Raw genomic sequence first — 16,856 nt, 5'->3', positions numbered from 1 at the left:
ATTCTTTGAGTGACAAGAGTCACATTTCAAAGAGAATGTGTCCTTGCAAACCCAGGATTGTGATTTCAGCTACTGCCAATAGAGACTTGGTCTAGAAAACTGCTGTACCATGTTTTTCTATGAACTTTTTATGTTTCTAGCATGAATTGACCACTGAATAACAGAAGTAAGAAGGACATTTGTGGAAACATATCCAGGTGTATTTTAATTCATTTTCCATGTTGTGTCCTTTTAGGTGAACCTTAAAATGAGAGAGATAACAGAGAAAGAGATTAAATTAAAACAACAACTAATGGAAAGTCCAGGGCATCAAAAGGTAAAACAAATTTATCTTCAGCTGTGATATTGTGTGGTGATGATAAATGAATTTAAATAGCAGTATTTTCTTTGTCACAGAAGTGTGAGGGCTCCAATCCTCAAAAGTGAGATTTTCTGCATGCAATTTGTTTTGTCTCTGTCATCAGTGCCCTCCCTTGCCTTTCTGGTATCTTCTGACTTTTCTCTAAGTTTCTGTAGGATAGAAACATCTTGTTTCAACTAAAATAACCTGTATCAACTATATGTGGGTAAATATGACTCAGCTTTCACAGCACAAAAATATATGTTATATATTTTGAAAGCTCTTGGGGCATATTCTTTTTGCATGGGTTGTTTGTCTAATGTGTATTTAGGGACTTTTTCAGGTTCTGTCCAGGAAGGATACTCTTGGCATTCAGGTGTTATATGTGTGTGTGTGTTTGTACTTTTTTCCACCTTTTTCCCTTGAAATTATATCACAATGCACTAATATTGCAAAATATAGCACACTTTCATTTCTGGAGAATGTCAAATAGGTCTTTCTCCAACATAGCATCTATCTGATCTCCCAATTTCATAATTGATTTCATAAAACCTTAAGATAAATTATAAATAACATATTCTTTCCTCAAATTGGCATTGCTGGGCAAAGGGCTCAAAGTGGAACCTATGAACAAGGCACAGTTGTTTAATTTTCATGTTAATGGCAAAGGTTTTTTATGTGCCTTTTATGGAAAATAAAAAAAAAGAGCTGCTTAATTTACAAGTTGATTTGTGGTCTAAAGGATCTCTTGAATTATTTGACCCTATTGGCTTTTGGGTCTCATTTTAGTATCTTTAAATCTAAATTTCTGGGCTACAAGCCCTCTGAAATATGAAAGTGTTTCTTGCTGAAGTGCATTTAAATATTACTGCTTTTAACTTGCATTGCTGATGTTCCTTTCCTGTTCCTACCTTCCTTTCCTTGCTTCCTGAGCAGTCTCCTTCCAAATGGTATTGGAAATTAGTACCTGTAAGTGAATTCCTTTTACACCAGTTGTCATCCACAAAACCATGGCTTTTGAAACTTCCTCAGAGTGTTTGCTTCCATTCCAATGCTTCTCAGCTGCTCTTTGAAAAATACCTGTGTGAGCTTTTGGGTCATCAGGCTTTGTTTTCATGATGTGCTTTTTGCATACTGTACAGCACACAGCATACTCACTTTGCAGCATCTCCAAATTGCTTCCACACTGCAGGAGTGAGGGAGGTGGAGTAACAATAAAAAAAAAAAAAAAAACTAGAAAATTACCAGTTGAAATGGTTGCATTTGCTGGGTTTGGTTGTAAGCAGGAACTGATGGCAGCACTGAGGTGAGAGAAAAGCTGGGCAGCTTAAATGGCTGCCTAATCTTGGAATCCATAGTTAAGAGACTCAGATGTTTGTGCTTAAATAATGCTCTTACACTGCTCCTGCACCTGCTGTGGTGCAGATTTGTGAATCTGACAGAGCCACAGCCCTGCTGTTCCCTGAGGTGGGACAGGAGATTGGCCACACCAGTTTGGTGGGACAGTTGCTGGAGCTGGCACAGTGGGAGGGAAGTTTGCACATTGCAACAAAATACTGATTTTTCTTTGTGCTGAAGTGTGAAATTGGAATATCAATTCCACTATATATATATTAAAAAAAACCAAAACAAAATTGTGCTTCTAGAAATCCTGCTTTCTTTTGTCAGAGTTTTCTGGGTTCATTTCAACTTGCAGAGATTTTCCTTTGTTCCTTTGCTTTCCTTAGCTTTGATGCCCTTTCTCCTGCCCTTGCAGGAGCTGCTGTTACATATTTTCTCTCTGGGAAGATGAGCTGTTGTCTCAGTTGTTAATTCCAAAGGGCAGAGCACTTGGACAAGGCAGGTGTGATCAGGCAGCCTCCCCATGATCTCTCTGCCTTCCCACAGGGAGCTCAGTCCCACTGCAGCCTCCTAATCCTTTGTTTGTTTGAACCAAATCTGTGGGCTGGAGTAAAAACTTTAAATACCCGAAATTAAAGGAAAGAGTAAACAAAGGTTGTCTCACTTCTAGTGCACTTCGATTTTAATGGTTTACTGGCAGGTTTTGCAGTCTCTCAAAGTTGTTGTCTGTCAATTCTGTGCTTTTTTATTTTGTGAGTTTTGTTTGGTTGGGGTTTTTACATACAGAATTATCTCTATTTCAGTGGCACCATTTCTGCAATTATTGCATACAAATGTCATTCATTGTGTGCATGGGCAGGAGGGTTAAAAAATCACAACACTCTGCTTAGGAAATAAGGAAGAATTCAGAATTTTCAGTATAAAAGACTGTAGGCTTAAGAGCATAACAGCTGAGCAAAAAATAAGGAATTACATTAAATCCATAAAACCCGTTTGATATATTAGTGGAGTTTTTCACCAAAGCCAAAAGAAACAAGGAATCTTTGCAGATTTTAGTTCTTGGTGTTGACTGTTGTTGATTTAAATTCCATTTAAGCCTATTGGGAAAGAAATATTTGTATCTACTTTAACTACAAGAAGAATTAAAGTTGAGAAAGAATTTCTGAAGGTTTATTTTTAATATGCTTACTTTAAGTGGATAAATGCTGACCCTTTCAAGCTAACCAGTTTACTTTGGTGTGCACACTTATCCTACCAGACTTAACAACCACATTTTTAGTGCATAATGGATGTTGCTGATGCCTTTGCTTTGTTTCTTGTTTGAATAATCACCATCCTATATCTCACTGTTTCTCTCTGTGTAAGCCTGATCTGATGCATGCCCTATTGCACTGCATGCTGGAACCAGTGGAATATGCTCGTGTGGTACAGTATGATTCCCATTCCATTACATCTTTATGGAGTGCTCCAGGCTGGGGAAAAACCCAATTTGTACCTGGGAAAAGAACAGGAAAAATAGCATTAGCATGTAGAGATAGCTTTGAGTTGCTTGGGAAACTTAGCATAGCATTTGCAAAATAAAGAGAAGAAACTGGTTCTCATTGCTCCAAGTGATCTTCATTGCTCTGAACAGATTTTTTCACAGCCTGTGCCATCCTAAATTGACACCTAGGAGTGTGTGTGTGTGTGTGTGGAGCTTTCCCAGGCTGGCTTGGGAAGTGTAGGATGCCTTTGGTAAAACCCAGCTTTCCTCTGATGATTCAATGTGTGATTGGTGTGTCTGAACAGCAGACAAGAGATCCTGTTCAATCCCAGTGCCCTGAAGTGTCCAAGGGATGTTTTCCCAGCACTGCCAGGTGTTTCTGCCAGGCCCTGCAGTGCATTTCTGCTTTTGCTTTCCCACCTGCTTTGCTGCTCAGTTTAGACACAGCCTCCCATAGTGTGTGGATGCTCAGCAAACAGCAACCCTGGAACTTGCAACACTTGCAAGAAGCAATGCCAAGATTTGTTCTTCAGCTGACTGCCTTTGGCAGCTCCAAATTCCCTGAGGGCTGCGGGCTGGTTTGCACCAGAGCTTGATTTTGATCTGTAGTAAATCAAGGAGAGTTTTGCTGGGGATGTCAAGGCCTCCTTCTCTCTGACTTTGGGAAAAGGCTGTGGTTTTTATTTTTGCACCAGACAGATGTGCCATGTTCTGGTTCTCTCTGAGAGAACTTTGCTGTCTGTGGGCATGACAGCAAATCCGTGGATGTGGGTAAGGTATGAGAGATCACCAGCCCATCAGAATTATTTTTTTGCTGTGTTTCATTTTTCCCAAGCTTTAAGTGTTTTCATGTAGTTCCCCACGTCTCTTTCTTTGGATCTGCTGCATTCATGCATTTGTTTGGAAGGATTTTGAGTTAAATTGATGACAAGAAGTTAAAATGTGTGAATGAAGCAGCACAGATTGCTCCTGGGCATGAAGAGACTGAATGGCAGATGAGCAACCTGCCCTGGTGGAGGGTTCCCTGAGGGTTGGGTTAGATGATCTTTAAGGTCCCTTCCAACCCAAACCATTCCAGGATTAAAAGGGGAAAAAACATTTCCTTCAGAATTGGCTTCCATGGGGAGAACAGCACAGCTTTGTCAGCTGGGTTTGACTTGGGGCAGAATGGCAGAAAGGATCCAGCGAAACGAGTTTTCAATGCTTAACACACATTCCTTTTTCTCTGCTTTTTTGGGGATTTTATGTCTTTTTTGCCTCTTCAGCATGATGTGAACCCTTGTTTTGTGTCTGTAGGTACGTTACAGAAGGGATCACCTCTCCAGCAGGCAGTTACCCTATTTCCCTGTGCTGGAAGATCTGATGAAGGATGGTAGTGATGGTGCTGCTCTTCTAGCTGTCATTCACTATTATTGTCCAGAGCAAATGAAACTGGATGGTATGTAATAAAGGTTTTGAGGGGAATAATAAAAAAAAAAAAAAAAAGAATAAAAAGCTTTCAGGCTTTGAAAGCTGAACTAGAAATACACAAAGAATTCAAACTACAGCACATTCAATAGGCAGTGGACTCTGGCAGGTTGGAGGCAGGTCACTACATGGAATCTGATTCTGAAAAATAATCTCTTGGATCTTGTTTGTTTTTACTTACTGTATTTAGAAGACTATACTCTGTATATTTTGAGCTACAAAAGAATCCTTTCTTTTCCAGTTTTAGGTGATGTGGCTTTCTTTGCTCAAATAACTGAGCTTGGTTTCAATGCCAGAAAAATGGAGTTCATGTCCAACAGTGTTAGCTGATGATTCTCATGTGTTTTTGGCATAGCTTGGCATTTTACAATCTAGATTTTGAAATGGTTTCTCTCAATCTGCAGAAATTGTCACTCTTGAGCATTGCAAAACCTGAGTTCTCTTCCCCAGAAAATGTTTTTCTTAATAAATCAATGTCCTTGTTGCATTAACTTCTGCAAATCAACATTTTGTATCGATTTTTAAATTCTCAGATATGTTGTACCTTGCAGAGCTCCTGAATGTTTTCAGAAGGAACCAGCACTCTGAATCCTAGGAGTAACCCTTTATTATATGCAGATCAAGATGTCTGGTTTTAATTGCTTTTGTATTTTGTCATTCTGTGTGTTCTCTGTAGCCTGTTTACCTTTTCTGTGGCTGTGATAGACAGAATCCCCTGTGGATTCAAAAATGAATGCAGAACTGACACTGTTCTCTGTGGTTTTCTCCCTCCTTTTCCTGTCCCTCTGGTACTGAGCAGGTAGAGAAATGTCACTGGTAGCCAGTAAATATCCAGTGCTGGTGTAGAGTCTGTGCAGTTCCTGTATTTGGTGTTTCTGTGAGGTGGGGGTGGAGGGTGATCCTTTGGGACGCTGCCAGAACTCACTCAGCCCTCTCCCCTTCCCAGATATCTGTTTGAAGGAAGTGACATCAATTGCAGACAGCCTCTATAACATTCAGCTTTTGAGAGAATTCTCAAATGAGTACCTAAACAAATGCTTTTACCTCACCTTGGAGGACATGTTGTATGCTCCTTTGGTCTTAAAGGTAAGAAACATAAACACAGTCTGTATTTTTCAATAAAATGTGGGTGAATCATGAGTGTTTTGTTAATGTGAGGTGTCATTTTCCTTTTTTTCTTTTTCAGCCTAATGTCATGGTGTTCATTGCAGAACTCTTCTGGTGGTTTGAGAATGTCAAACCTGACTTTGTACAACCAAGAGATATCCAGGAGATAAAAGATGGTAAGTTTGTAACCACAGATAACTGATAGCATGTTATTTAGAAAACACTTCCATTGCTGTGAAACTGTTGCCTAGGGGTGTTTCCTTGGAAGCTTTATTTCTACCCAAGATTTAATCTTGCTGGGGATCTTTGAAAAGCAGTAAAGTAGAAGGAAAATTAACCCTAGATCCACTTGCATGGATAATTTTTTTTTTAACAGGTAATTCCCCGCCCTACACCCACTAATTAATTATTAATTTGTAATTTTCATTGAGCTCACCAGAAGACAGATATTTTAAATAAAGACCAATAGTTCAGGTTACACTGTGCACAAAGTTTCCATCCTACCCTCTTCAATCTGAGAGCTTCCTGTGCTGTTCTGCTCCTCCCCTGGCCAATGTGAATTGTGCTGATGCTGTCCCTTTGTGCCCAGTCAAGGCAGTGATGCAGCAGAAGAGCAGCCGGCCCCCTGTCCCCATTTCCAACGCCACCAAGCGCAGTTTCCTGGCCACTCCTGCCAGCCCCAGCCCAGCAGAGCTGCAGCCCCCAGCCCAGGCAGCCCCTGAGGCCTGCAGCAGGTACTACTTGCACCCTGAGGAGCCTGACTACCTGTGAGTCTGCCTTCATGTTGTTGCACCTTCAGTTGATGCCTTTTTTTTTTTGGATAACCCGGGGGTTTGTGCTGCTGACTGTTGTCATTTTGCCACAAACTGAGTGACTTCAGAGTGCCTAAAGAGAGCTGGGCAGGACTTGCTTGGAGCAAGCTGCTCTTGTGGGAGGTGTCCATGTCCATGGCAGGGCCTGGAACTGGATGGTCTTAAAGATCCCTCCCAGCCCAAACCATTCTGGGCCTCTGTGAAAACAAACTTTACCACGATCTGATGTGCAGGAAGGTTAATGAAAAAGGTTTTCAGCTGACATAAATTTCATGGTGACCTCTAAGTTATTTCAGCCTTTATTTTGTCTTGAATTTATTATTTACATCTTAAATCTACTATGTTTAGAAACTTTGTTTAATTTCAGGTAATTGGTTTACCTTTGTGTCATTACATGTGAAAAACTCTTCAAGGAGCTTCTCAAAAATTAATGATACTATGTTTTAAAGAGGGTAACCAGTGTAGCTTCACAATTGGATATTTTTTCTGATTATAGAAAATAAAAATTCTTTGTAGTAATGAATTTTTTGCTTCTCTGAATTAGTGGCAAAGGAGGAAGCCCTGCCTTCAGCCCTTCCCATCCACTGCTGCCTTTGAGGCAAAAGCAACAAAAATCTTTACAGGGAGAAGACAGCCCTGGTAAGTCTGCCTTGAATTTGCCTTTCAACAGGCAATGACTGTCAATGTCAATAAAATAATTAATTTAAATATAAGTTAATTTCTAGAAATTATTTACAATTGAATTAATCTGCAGTAGCACAAGTGGGTGAGCATGTTGAGTCTGAGTAAATCTCAAAGATCTTTTAAGAAACTTAGTGGATTTTAATTTTTTCAGGCTTTGACTGTGTCTGTCTGCTGGCAGCTGAAGAAATCTGTTTTCTGCTGCCATCTGTTGGGGAAGGAGTTGATTCTGTTTCTATATTTGTTATTCAATGAGGTAAAAGTGCTGGTTTGGAGACCATTTCTAAATTTTTCTCAATTACAAACCGTTCCAGGCCATCGGCACCGCTCGAATTCTCTGACCCGCGTTGATGGGCAGCCACGAGGGGCTGTGCTGGCATGGCCAGAGAGGAAACCCAGGTAAGGGAGGCATTTCTTTATTCCACCATTGCTTGAGGAAATGATGCTGTGACAATTTGATTGTGGTAATGTGGTATCACCGCCCTAGAACTGCACTGACAGTCACTTAATTTTGTTTTCTCCTAATGTGCACTTTCAGAGCTGACTGATTTCAGATTTGCTATTGAAAATATGTCAGACGTGATTTTCAGGAAGTGCTGTTGGAAATGGAAGTGTCTGAAGTTGCTGCTTGGTCTTGCTGGTCACTTGTGGTACAGGATGCATTTTTAAAATAAAACAACAATTTTAGCTATCTGTATCATGGTCTTTATTTCAACAAATTGTACCTTGTTGTGCTTGAGTGTCAGTAGATTCTTCTTATCTTTTCTAGACCTCTGTCTCAGCCAACACCATTTGCCCTTCATCATTCTGCCAGTACTGATGTGGACCCTGGCTCTGGTGACAGCATTAGCCTGGCCAGATCCATCAGCAAGGACAGTCTTGCTTCCAACATTGTCAATGTGACCCCCAAAAATCAGCCCCACCCTCCATCCGTGAAAGCTAACGGGAAGAGCTTGCTGAACAACGTGGAAATGGAGGATGAAGATGAAGAGCTCATTGCAATCATCAGATCTGAAGAAAGGCCAAACCGTGGTGACCCTGAGGTGCAGAATGCAGCAGCCAGGGTGCCCAGCATAGTGGCCACAGCTTGGTCCCCAAAAATAAACAGTGACCCTTCGGACAGCAAAGCCGAGAGTTTCTACCTGGAGCCTTTAATGCCTGCGGTGCTGAAACCAGCCAAGGAAAAACAGGTCATCAATAAAGAGGATGAGTGTGGGGAGGGGAAGCAGAGGAGTTTTGTGACAAAGAGGTCAAGTGAAGGACACTTGTCTTTGCTCCGCAAGAAAGCGACGAGCAGCCATGGTGAGCATGACCTCAATAGGACTTTTACTCCAATTTCTAGCTCTGATTTCACTCCAGTTGCAGACCCCAGTTCTGCAGATGCAGTGGCCCTGGGGGAAGCAGGTGTAGAAGCTTCCAGACCTTTGGCTAGTAGCAGTTTAGATCCTTCCTCTCAGGAGCTGTCCACTGGAGGATTCTTTCTTCATGCTGCTAAACCTGACGATGAGGTAACGAGTAAAGGCAACGTGAGTTATGGGAAAGGTCTCAACTTACACATTCAGGACACAACCTGGACTATGGTGAGACAGGACTCAGAGCCCGATCTCTTGGACATGGAAGATGCTGACCAGGATTTGGTGGTCATAGACAACCATCCTATAGTCACTAAGTACATCGGGGAGGAGGAATCTGCCAAGCTGCAGGAGGACATGAAGGTGAAAGAACACGAGGACAAGGACGATGCCAGCGGCCGCTCCAGCCCCTGCCTGAGCACCATCTCCCAGGTGAGCAGCGTGTCCATGGCCAGCGGCAGCGTGCGCATGACCAGCTTTGCAGAGAGGAAACTGCAGAGGCTCAACAGCTACGAGACCAAGTCCAGCACGAGTAGTTCCCAAAAAACCACCCCAGATGGGTCAGAAAGCTGCCCAGCACCACTGACCACGTGGAAACAAAAGAGAGAGCAGAGCCCCAACAGGCAGAACAAAGACAATGTTAATCTTTTAGCTTCGGAGCTGGTGCAGCTCCACATGCAGCTGGAAGAGAAGCGCAGGGCCATAGAGGCTCAGAAGAAGAAGATGGAAGCCTTATCAGCAAGGCAGAGACTAAAATTGGGCAAGGCAGCTTTCCTGCATGTTGTTAAGAAAGGGAAATCTCCTGATGGTCCACAACCTCTTAAACCAGAACATTTTGCGAAGGAATATTCTCGGCACAACGGGGAAGATTTAGATGAAGTTTCTTTGGGTTCCAAATCTGAGGAGTTTCTTGTGAAAGAGGAGGAGAGAGAAGAAATGCTCAACGATTCTCAAGAAGTAGCAAAAGTAAAAATGCAGGAAAGCCTGGCCTTTGTTGAGCAACACAAACCAAAAGACCCTGCTGCTATACACGATTTGGAAAAAAGTAAAATTATTTCTGTTGCCCTCCTAGAAGACAACGTGACTGAAGCAGATATCAATGAATGTGATCTTTCTATCGAGAAGCTGAATGAAACAATCAGCACCCTGCAGCAGGCCATCCTAAAGATTTCCCAGCAGCAGGAGCTGCTCATGAAATCTCCAACTGTGCCATCCCCAGGAAGCAGAAGTAACTCTCAGGACCAAAAGGTGAAACCTTCCATTCATTTTGTTGAGCCCCTGTCTCCAACTGGAATGAACAGCCTTCGGAAACCACCACGGCTCGGCCAAGGCAGGACTCCCCGGCCAGGGAGGCCTTCAGAGCTCAAAGTCCCTAAGGACAGGCAGCAGAATTCAGCACGTGTTAAAACCCCAACACCCAGCCTAGAAAACCTTCCACATCTGAGACCTTTCCCACCCAATAGCTTGGCAAAGACACCCACGGAAGTGGGGTTGGAAAGCAGTCCTGATCATGGGAGTGGTTCCCAAGAGAAGTGTTTCTTTGATACCTATAGACTTCATGATGAGAGCAATCAAAGGGCACTTGTTCTCTCCACCTCCAAAGATGCAAATATCCTGTCTGAAATGAGCAAAGAGGTGAATAACAGCTTCAAGGAAACAGGGTTGAATTCTTCTGATGGCTCAGGAAAAGAAAATGTCCCAGTGGATGAGCCCCTGAGAAGCAAGGCTAATCTCATTGAAGTAGATTTGTCTGATTTAAAAGCTCCAGATGAAGGAGAACTTGACAACCAGGACAGCTCCACGGATATGATTAGTGAAGGTGATCAGAAGTCTGGTGTGGGTTTTTTCTTCAAGGTAAATGTGTTACCTTTCTCTCTTTGGTTCCTGTTAGAACTGGTGTTTCCCAGCCTCCTGATGGAGCACAGCCCTCATTGGTTGCAATATTTGGATGTAAAAAAGCTGCACTGGAAAACAATTCCTTTTGGAAAAAGAGAGAGATCTGCTCTCAAAACCTTCACTGTCTTAAACTTTGCTTAGCAGTGATTATTGTCAATACCACAAACATGTTGACATGGTGATACTTTCTCATTTAATTTCTCTTTCAAGAAAGTCAAACTAGTCTCAATCTCAGGGAATTTAACTTCTGGGGTCTTTGCACTGTGGTTAATCTTCACTGATTGTCATTGCACTGGGATTATTTGTGGTGCCCTTCCTGGCCCACATCATAGTTACATTGTACTTTGCAGGTCTAGAAGGTTTTGTGATGATGAAAGATATTTAAAAGCAAGTCAGAGTAAGATAAGCCCCTTTTCTTCTCCTCACAGACTTAAGGGAGCACTAAAACTTAATCTTGATTTTTTCTTGAGCAATAAGGTTTTGATTTACACTCAATCAATTCTAAAAACATAACGATTTCCAAAAATAATAGTTTTTCTTCAAATTCTCCTGGAATCATCAGCAATCTTGTGATGTCCAGCTTAATATATCATTCACTATTATTTAAAATTCCCATCCCTTTGGATTTTTCAGGATGAACAGAAAGCAGAGGATGAGCTGGCCAAGAAACGTGCGGCCTTCCTTCTGAAACAGCAGCGCAAGGCCGAGGAGGCTCGGCTGAGGAAGCAGCAGCTGGAGGCTGAGGTGGAACAAAAAAGGGATGAAGCTCGGTAATGATGCCCAGAAAAGAATTTCTCTTGGTTTGGAGGTGAGGAAGTTGTTCCATGCTGAATTCACTGTCCTTGTGTTCCCTTGGCAGCCGCAAAGCTGAGGAGGATCGGATACGGAAGGAGGAGGAGAAGGCTCGGAGAGAACTCATCAAGCAGGAATATCTGAGGAAAAAACAGCAGCAAATTTTGGAGGAGCAAGGGCTTGGAAAGCCCAAATCCAAGCCTAAAAAACCCAGGCCAAAGTCGGTCCATCGTGAGGAATCTTACAGTGATTCAGGCACCAAGTGTTCTTCCACACGTAAGGATCTGCATTTGTTTGCTCTCCCCGAGTTTCCAATCTGCTGTAACCAAACGTGTCTGACATTTGCTCTCCTGTTTTGTAGCTGATAATTTGAGCAGTGCTCAGTCTGGTTCCAGTCTGTCTTTGGCCTCAGCAGCAACAACTGAGCCTGAAAGTGTTCACTCTGGTGGCACTCCCTCACAGAGGTACAGCCAGCTTCTCTTGGGTTTCTCTGGTCCTGGGGCACAGAACAGTTTTGGGCTTCAGTGCTGTTTGCTTCCCCTCACTGGCAGAGGAGCACAATCAGCATTGCTGAATCCATCTGCTTCATGTGCCTGCCAACTGCAGTGTTCTGTACAAACTTGCAATTTTGTTTTATTTTCGCCCAGAGGAGTCAGAGTATTGCTTTGATTTCTAGCAAGAAGAATCTGACTGTTCTGGGGAGGATAATGGAGAATAATCTGTTCCATTCAGGGACAGAAACATTTATCTGAGATTTTTTATTTATTTCCCTCCCAGAGTTGAATCAATGGAGTCCTTACCCATTCTGAGCAGAAATCCCAGCAGAAACACAGAGAGAGACTGGGAGAATGCTTCCACAGCATCTTCTATTGCTTCAGTGGCAGAATACACAGGTGCCTGCTTTGTTTTAGCTTCCTTTGCTTTTGTTTAGTTTGTTTCATTCATTTATTATGAATATCAGGTCAGGAAAAAACCTGTGATGTGTTTCATGTTATTTTTTGAGAAGTTGTCAGGTGTATTTTGTTCTGTTTAATATCTCTACAAGTAAGTCATCCTAGAAAAATAATCACTTTTTTCTTTTTTTCACTTTGAATGAAAGTCTTAGTGCTTAGTGAAGCAGATAACTTTTACTTATTTCTCTTCCTTAGGTCCAAAATTATTTAAGGAACCCAGCAGCAAATCCAACAAACCTATTATTCACAATGCTATATCTCACTGCTGTCTTGCTGGAAAAGTGAATGAACCACATAAGAACTCAATATTAGAGGTAAACATTAAAATTATTAATGCACTTTCAATCAAGTGTGTGTGTGATGCTGATTTCATAGTGTCACTGATGATTGTGTGTGCTGGCAGAGCATTTCTTGCTTTCCACGTTGAAAACACGATCCTGTATTTAGAGTTCTGCTTTTAGCTTTATAAACCTGGAAAATTACATTAAGAGGAGCAACAATTCAGCTGAAATCTTAGCATGATTGTCCCTGTGAACAACCTGATTGTTTTTGCTGCAGGAATTGGAGAAATGTGATGCCAACCACTACATCATCCTGTTCCGTGACGCCGGCTGCCAGTTCCGAGCACTTTACTGCTACTACCCTGACACCGAGGAGATCTACAAGCTCACTGGGACAGGGCCAAAGAGCATCACCAAGAAAATGATTGATAAACTCTATAAGTACAGCTCAGACAGAAAACAGTTTAACGTGATCCCAGCCAAAACCATGTCTGTGAGCGTGGATGCTCTCACCATCCACAACCACTTGTGGCAAGCCAAGCGACCCGCGGTGCCAAAGAAGAGCCAGACTCGGAAATGACACCCCCAGCTCCTGGGGAACAAGGTTGGCTCACTGGGATTGCATTGAGACAAGACATGTTTGCCATTTTCCTCCAGTTTGGTATGAAATGTGCAGAACCATTGACATTTTTTAAGAAGCTTCGGGACAGAGAACCGTGGATGCAAGTTCTTGAGGATGAAGGAACGTTGCCAGTGTTTTTTTTTTATGAATGATCAATCTGCTGTTACACCCAATGCTAACTACTGTGGCTTTCAGCTGATGAGGGACTGTGCATGTAGCAAGATCTTGAACAAGTGGATTTCCTTTTACTTGAAGCTTTTCATCGGTACAAATTGGGAATAATTTAATTCTCTTTCCTCTCCACCTCATTCCCTCTGTTTTTCCTGGCATTCTTAAAAGTTGGCAAGCTCTGAACTTGGGTAGAAGGATTGAACAGATCTTGGGTGAAGTGCTTTGGGTTTGGTTTGGTTTTTTTAAACAGTCTTTAGGGAAATCTTCCTTTCAGACCTTTTTGAGGAACTGTTGAATACATCCAGTTGTTGTACTGTACCTACTGCCAACATAAGTCCAGCTCTCAGATTTCTAAAAAAAAAAAGCCCCAACTTGTGCTGCTCAGAACAGAGTTTACTTGCAGGATCTGTGTAGGATAAGCATTGCAAAAGCCAGTCTTTTTCTAAAAAAAAAAAAAATAGAAAAAATTGCTCACAGATGTAAAGATCTCTGGAATACAATCATGAAGAAGCATAACAGGTGCTACTAGCTGGAATGTGCCTGACTGAAACTTAAGGCAAGCTGAATGGAGCCCAGTGATTACTGATTTCAGTTTCAGGTAGTGTCCTAAAGATTTGTTTGCTTTAATAAAGGTGGATGCTGGTAGGTATAGAACATTTCCACTCTGAGCACGCTACTCCTGTACGATGGTGCACTTAATGATCACAGATTTTAATGTTTTTATTACATCATGAAATGTAATTCTACTTTCTTGGTCCTGTCTTTATTCTGAATGAGCAGCATGCTCTACAATGAAGAGTGTGTTATGTTTTTTATTTTGGGTGATATATTAATATATATTGATTTGTTTTTTCTCATTTGAAAGCAATTTTTAAACAGAGACATTTGCATTTGTTTCAAAAAGCCCAAATAAGTCGAATGGCTTGGATTTCTTTTCATGTTGAAATATTAAATCTTGAGTTATGACCTTAAAAGTCTTTGTGTTTTGGCAGATTAAATTTTTGTCTGTGGTATATTTGCAGTTCCTTTTTTTTTTTTTTTTTTTTTTTTTTTAATTTTTATTTTTAACCACTCCCATGTCTCATTCATGGCCCCAACTAGCCCCCAAGTAGGTTTCTGTAGCTATTCCCTAATTAATTTAATCTGCTAACGAGCTGCTGCTCCGTGGGTTTGACACTTATTACCTGCAGCTCCTGTAGGTTCTGACTTGGGTTTGCACACGTTTACTTTTCTTTTGAAGTGTTACTTGAATTTGTGTTCTCTCGAGTGCAGAAGGTCCTGGCCCATCCTCGAGAGGAGCTGAGCTCTGAATCCAGTGTAATTCCTGACCTTGGAGATGATGGAAGGTGCAGAGTTTTTGTACATAGGGGGAATTAGGGCATGGGATGAAGTGCTGGGTAGGTAGAGCAAAGTGAAGGTCTTCCAGTGCAGTCTCTCCGTGGTTTTTTTCCCCTTCCAGGACTCCCTGACTAGGCTGCTGCAACTTTGTAAATTATGTTAGATAGTTTGCTGCTTGTAAATAATTAAAGGCTTTATGGTTTCTAAAGTGCTAAGTATTAAACACCGTCATGAGTGTAACTTTTGTTACCATGCTTTTCATGCTTGTGCTTTATTTCTCACTGTTTGATATTATAAACCATATTTATTTTATGAAACACTGAAATTTAATAAAAATCATTAACTGATTTCCTTTTTATTTCATGTGTACTTTTGTTGGTGTGACACTTCATCCCCTCCAAGAACTAATACACTTTAAAGATGTGCTGTTCTGTTTGCTAAAGCTTCACCTGCAAGGAGCTGCAATAATTTTGTGACAAGAGCTTCTTTCTCCTGACTGCAGTCAAGGGCAAAAATGACACCAAAAATCTCTCAGAAAATTGGGAAATAGTTTAAGAATTTATTTCATCAGCCTCTTGAATCTGCTGGGGCTCCTGAGATCTGTGCAGTCACTCAGTGACAGAATTTTGGGAGTTTTCTAGTCAGTGTTGAGGTTTGGGTTAAATTTGTGGCATTCTGAATACAGAGGAATTTCTGACTCTGGTTTTAGTGACCTCATGTTTAACCCTTCCCTCCCAAGGACACAAAATCCTGACATTTAGCACTAATAAATTGATCTGGACCCTGATAACTGTGCTGGTGTCACTTCTAAAAATCCCTGCTTAGAAAATGGAATTTTGTCCTTCCAGAGCACAGTGGGAATACCTGAAATCAGGGAAATGTTTGGGAATCTCCTGTTCCCTCAGCCCCAGGGGCTGTGATCCCTGCAGATAAATGGAATTAATTCAACAACCTGCAGCTTAAGCTGCTTGTTTGGGTTGGTTTTCCCCAGGATTATTGGAGCCAGGGTTGTTCCCTCTTAGCTCTGCCCAAACAAGAACTGGATAAAAACTCTTCAGAGAGTCTGGGAGGAGGAGGAGGAAGAGGAGAAATTGGGAGCTCTGTGTGTGACCTCTCTCTGTTTCTTACTGACAAATCCAAGAATGTACATCTTTAAAGTGCTTCCAAGTGCAATTTCTTTCTCCCCAGCTCTGTCCATCAGTCTCTGTGTTCCATGTGCTCTTTGCATCTGTACTTGGTGTGGTTTTGTCCCATTTTCATCCTGCTCTCAGGTGGGGGGAAAAAATTCAAGGCAAAATAATCGGAATTGGGAAAATATTAACTTCCTTTGGAAGCCTTCACCTACACTGGAAGGGCTGAGTGTGCCAAGAAAATAAAGCTGATTTTTGTCCCCACTGCACTGGGGAGTTGAGTGTAGAAATCTCTGGCTTTTCTCTTCCTACAAACCAAGGTTTTGGGGCCGTAGTTTGAAGTAAAAATGACAGGGATGAGTTCTCAGGACTTGAATTTTCCATTCCTTTTGCTTTTCCCCCCCACAAATCCCCAGAACTGGTGACTAGAGCAGTGTCAGACCAGCCCCAACCCCCTCACTTTCTATTTTATTTAATTTATTGTTTAAATAAAACAAGGCATGAGATGTCTCCTGTTCACTCTGAGCTGACTTTCCTGGGAATTTTGTCACTGCTGGTTCCACCCCTGGAATGGAGGAGTCCTTGTGGATGTGGACTAAGCTGTTATCTGTGCTGTGCTTATCCAATTAAGTGGCTTGCAGTTAATTAGGGGGTTAAATGTAATTAATTTTCAGCAGTTGAAGGAGAGGCAGGTGCCTGAGGTGGGGGGTGGGATGAAGATTCTCCAAGGACATCACTCCAAAAAGAAGATTTTGGAGAAATTTTGGTACCATTTTACTGCTGTTCATATGCAGAACTGAAGAACTCTCAGGACTATTTTTGGGTTGGTGTTGTGTGCTTCAGATAAATGAAACTTTATATAATAAAGTTCTTCAAAATTGGAATATTAATATTAATTCTATTTTCCACATTGCATGGAAAAATTTACAATTAATTCCAGGTTACCACTCAGACACTGGACCTCTCTTACCATGTAGTAAGTAAAAAAAGAATAGTTTTTTTATTATTATTTTTTTTTAATTCTAAAAAGAAAATATTTCCCTGAGCTTTCTGTTGCAGGTTTGTTAAGGTTTGGTTTGGTTTGGTTTTA

General features: G+C 41.6%; 1 protein-coding gene across 2 annotated transcripts in view; it reads left to right on the top strand.

Annotated features, from left to right (window-relative positions):
- The window catches only part of CAMSAP1 (calmodulin regulated spectrin associated protein 1), a 35,001-nt gene extending 18,368 nt beyond the window's left edge, over nt 1-16,633 (top strand). For both annotated transcript variants that reach the window (XM_088177544.1, XM_088177545.1), the window contains exons 5-19: nt 236-316; nt 1,277-1,309; nt 4,461-4,602; nt 5,578-5,717; nt 5,818-5,914; nt 6,328-6,505; nt 7,095-7,189; nt 7,546-7,630; nt 8,001-10,437; nt 11,113-11,249; nt 11,339-11,547; nt 11,633-11,735; nt 12,049-12,164; nt 12,420-12,538; nt 12,783-16,633. In XM_088177544.1, the coding sequence (XP_088033670.1) occupies nt 236-316; nt 1,277-1,309; nt 4,461-4,602; nt 5,578-5,717; nt 5,818-5,914; nt 6,328-6,505; nt 7,095-7,189; nt 7,546-7,630; nt 8,001-10,437; nt 11,113-11,249; nt 11,339-11,547; nt 11,633-11,735; nt 12,049-12,164; nt 12,420-12,538; nt 12,783-13,085 (4,275 nt within the window). In that variant the 3' untranslated portion in view covers nt 13,086-16,633. The remainder of the gene's footprint in view (nt 1-235; nt 317-1,276; nt 1,310-4,460; nt 4,603-5,577; nt 5,718-5,817; nt 5,915-6,327; nt 6,506-7,094; nt 7,190-7,545; nt 7,631-8,000; nt 10,438-11,112; nt 11,250-11,338; nt 11,548-11,632; nt 11,736-12,048; nt 12,165-12,419; nt 12,539-12,782) is intronic.
- The last annotated feature ends 223 nt before the right edge of the window (nt 16,634-16,856 follow it).

Source organism: Sturnus vulgaris, chromosome 22, assembly GCF_052056855.1.
Source record: "Sturnus vulgaris isolate bStuVul1 chromosome 22, bStuVul1.hap1, whole genome shotgun sequence".
In the NCBI taxonomy this organism is placed as follows: Eukaryota; Metazoa; Chordata; class Aves; order Passeriformes; family Sturnidae; genus Sturnus; species Sturnus vulgaris.
The sequence above is the reverse complement of the archived record's forward strand: the minus strand, read 5'-3'. Positions and strand labels throughout refer to the sequence as shown.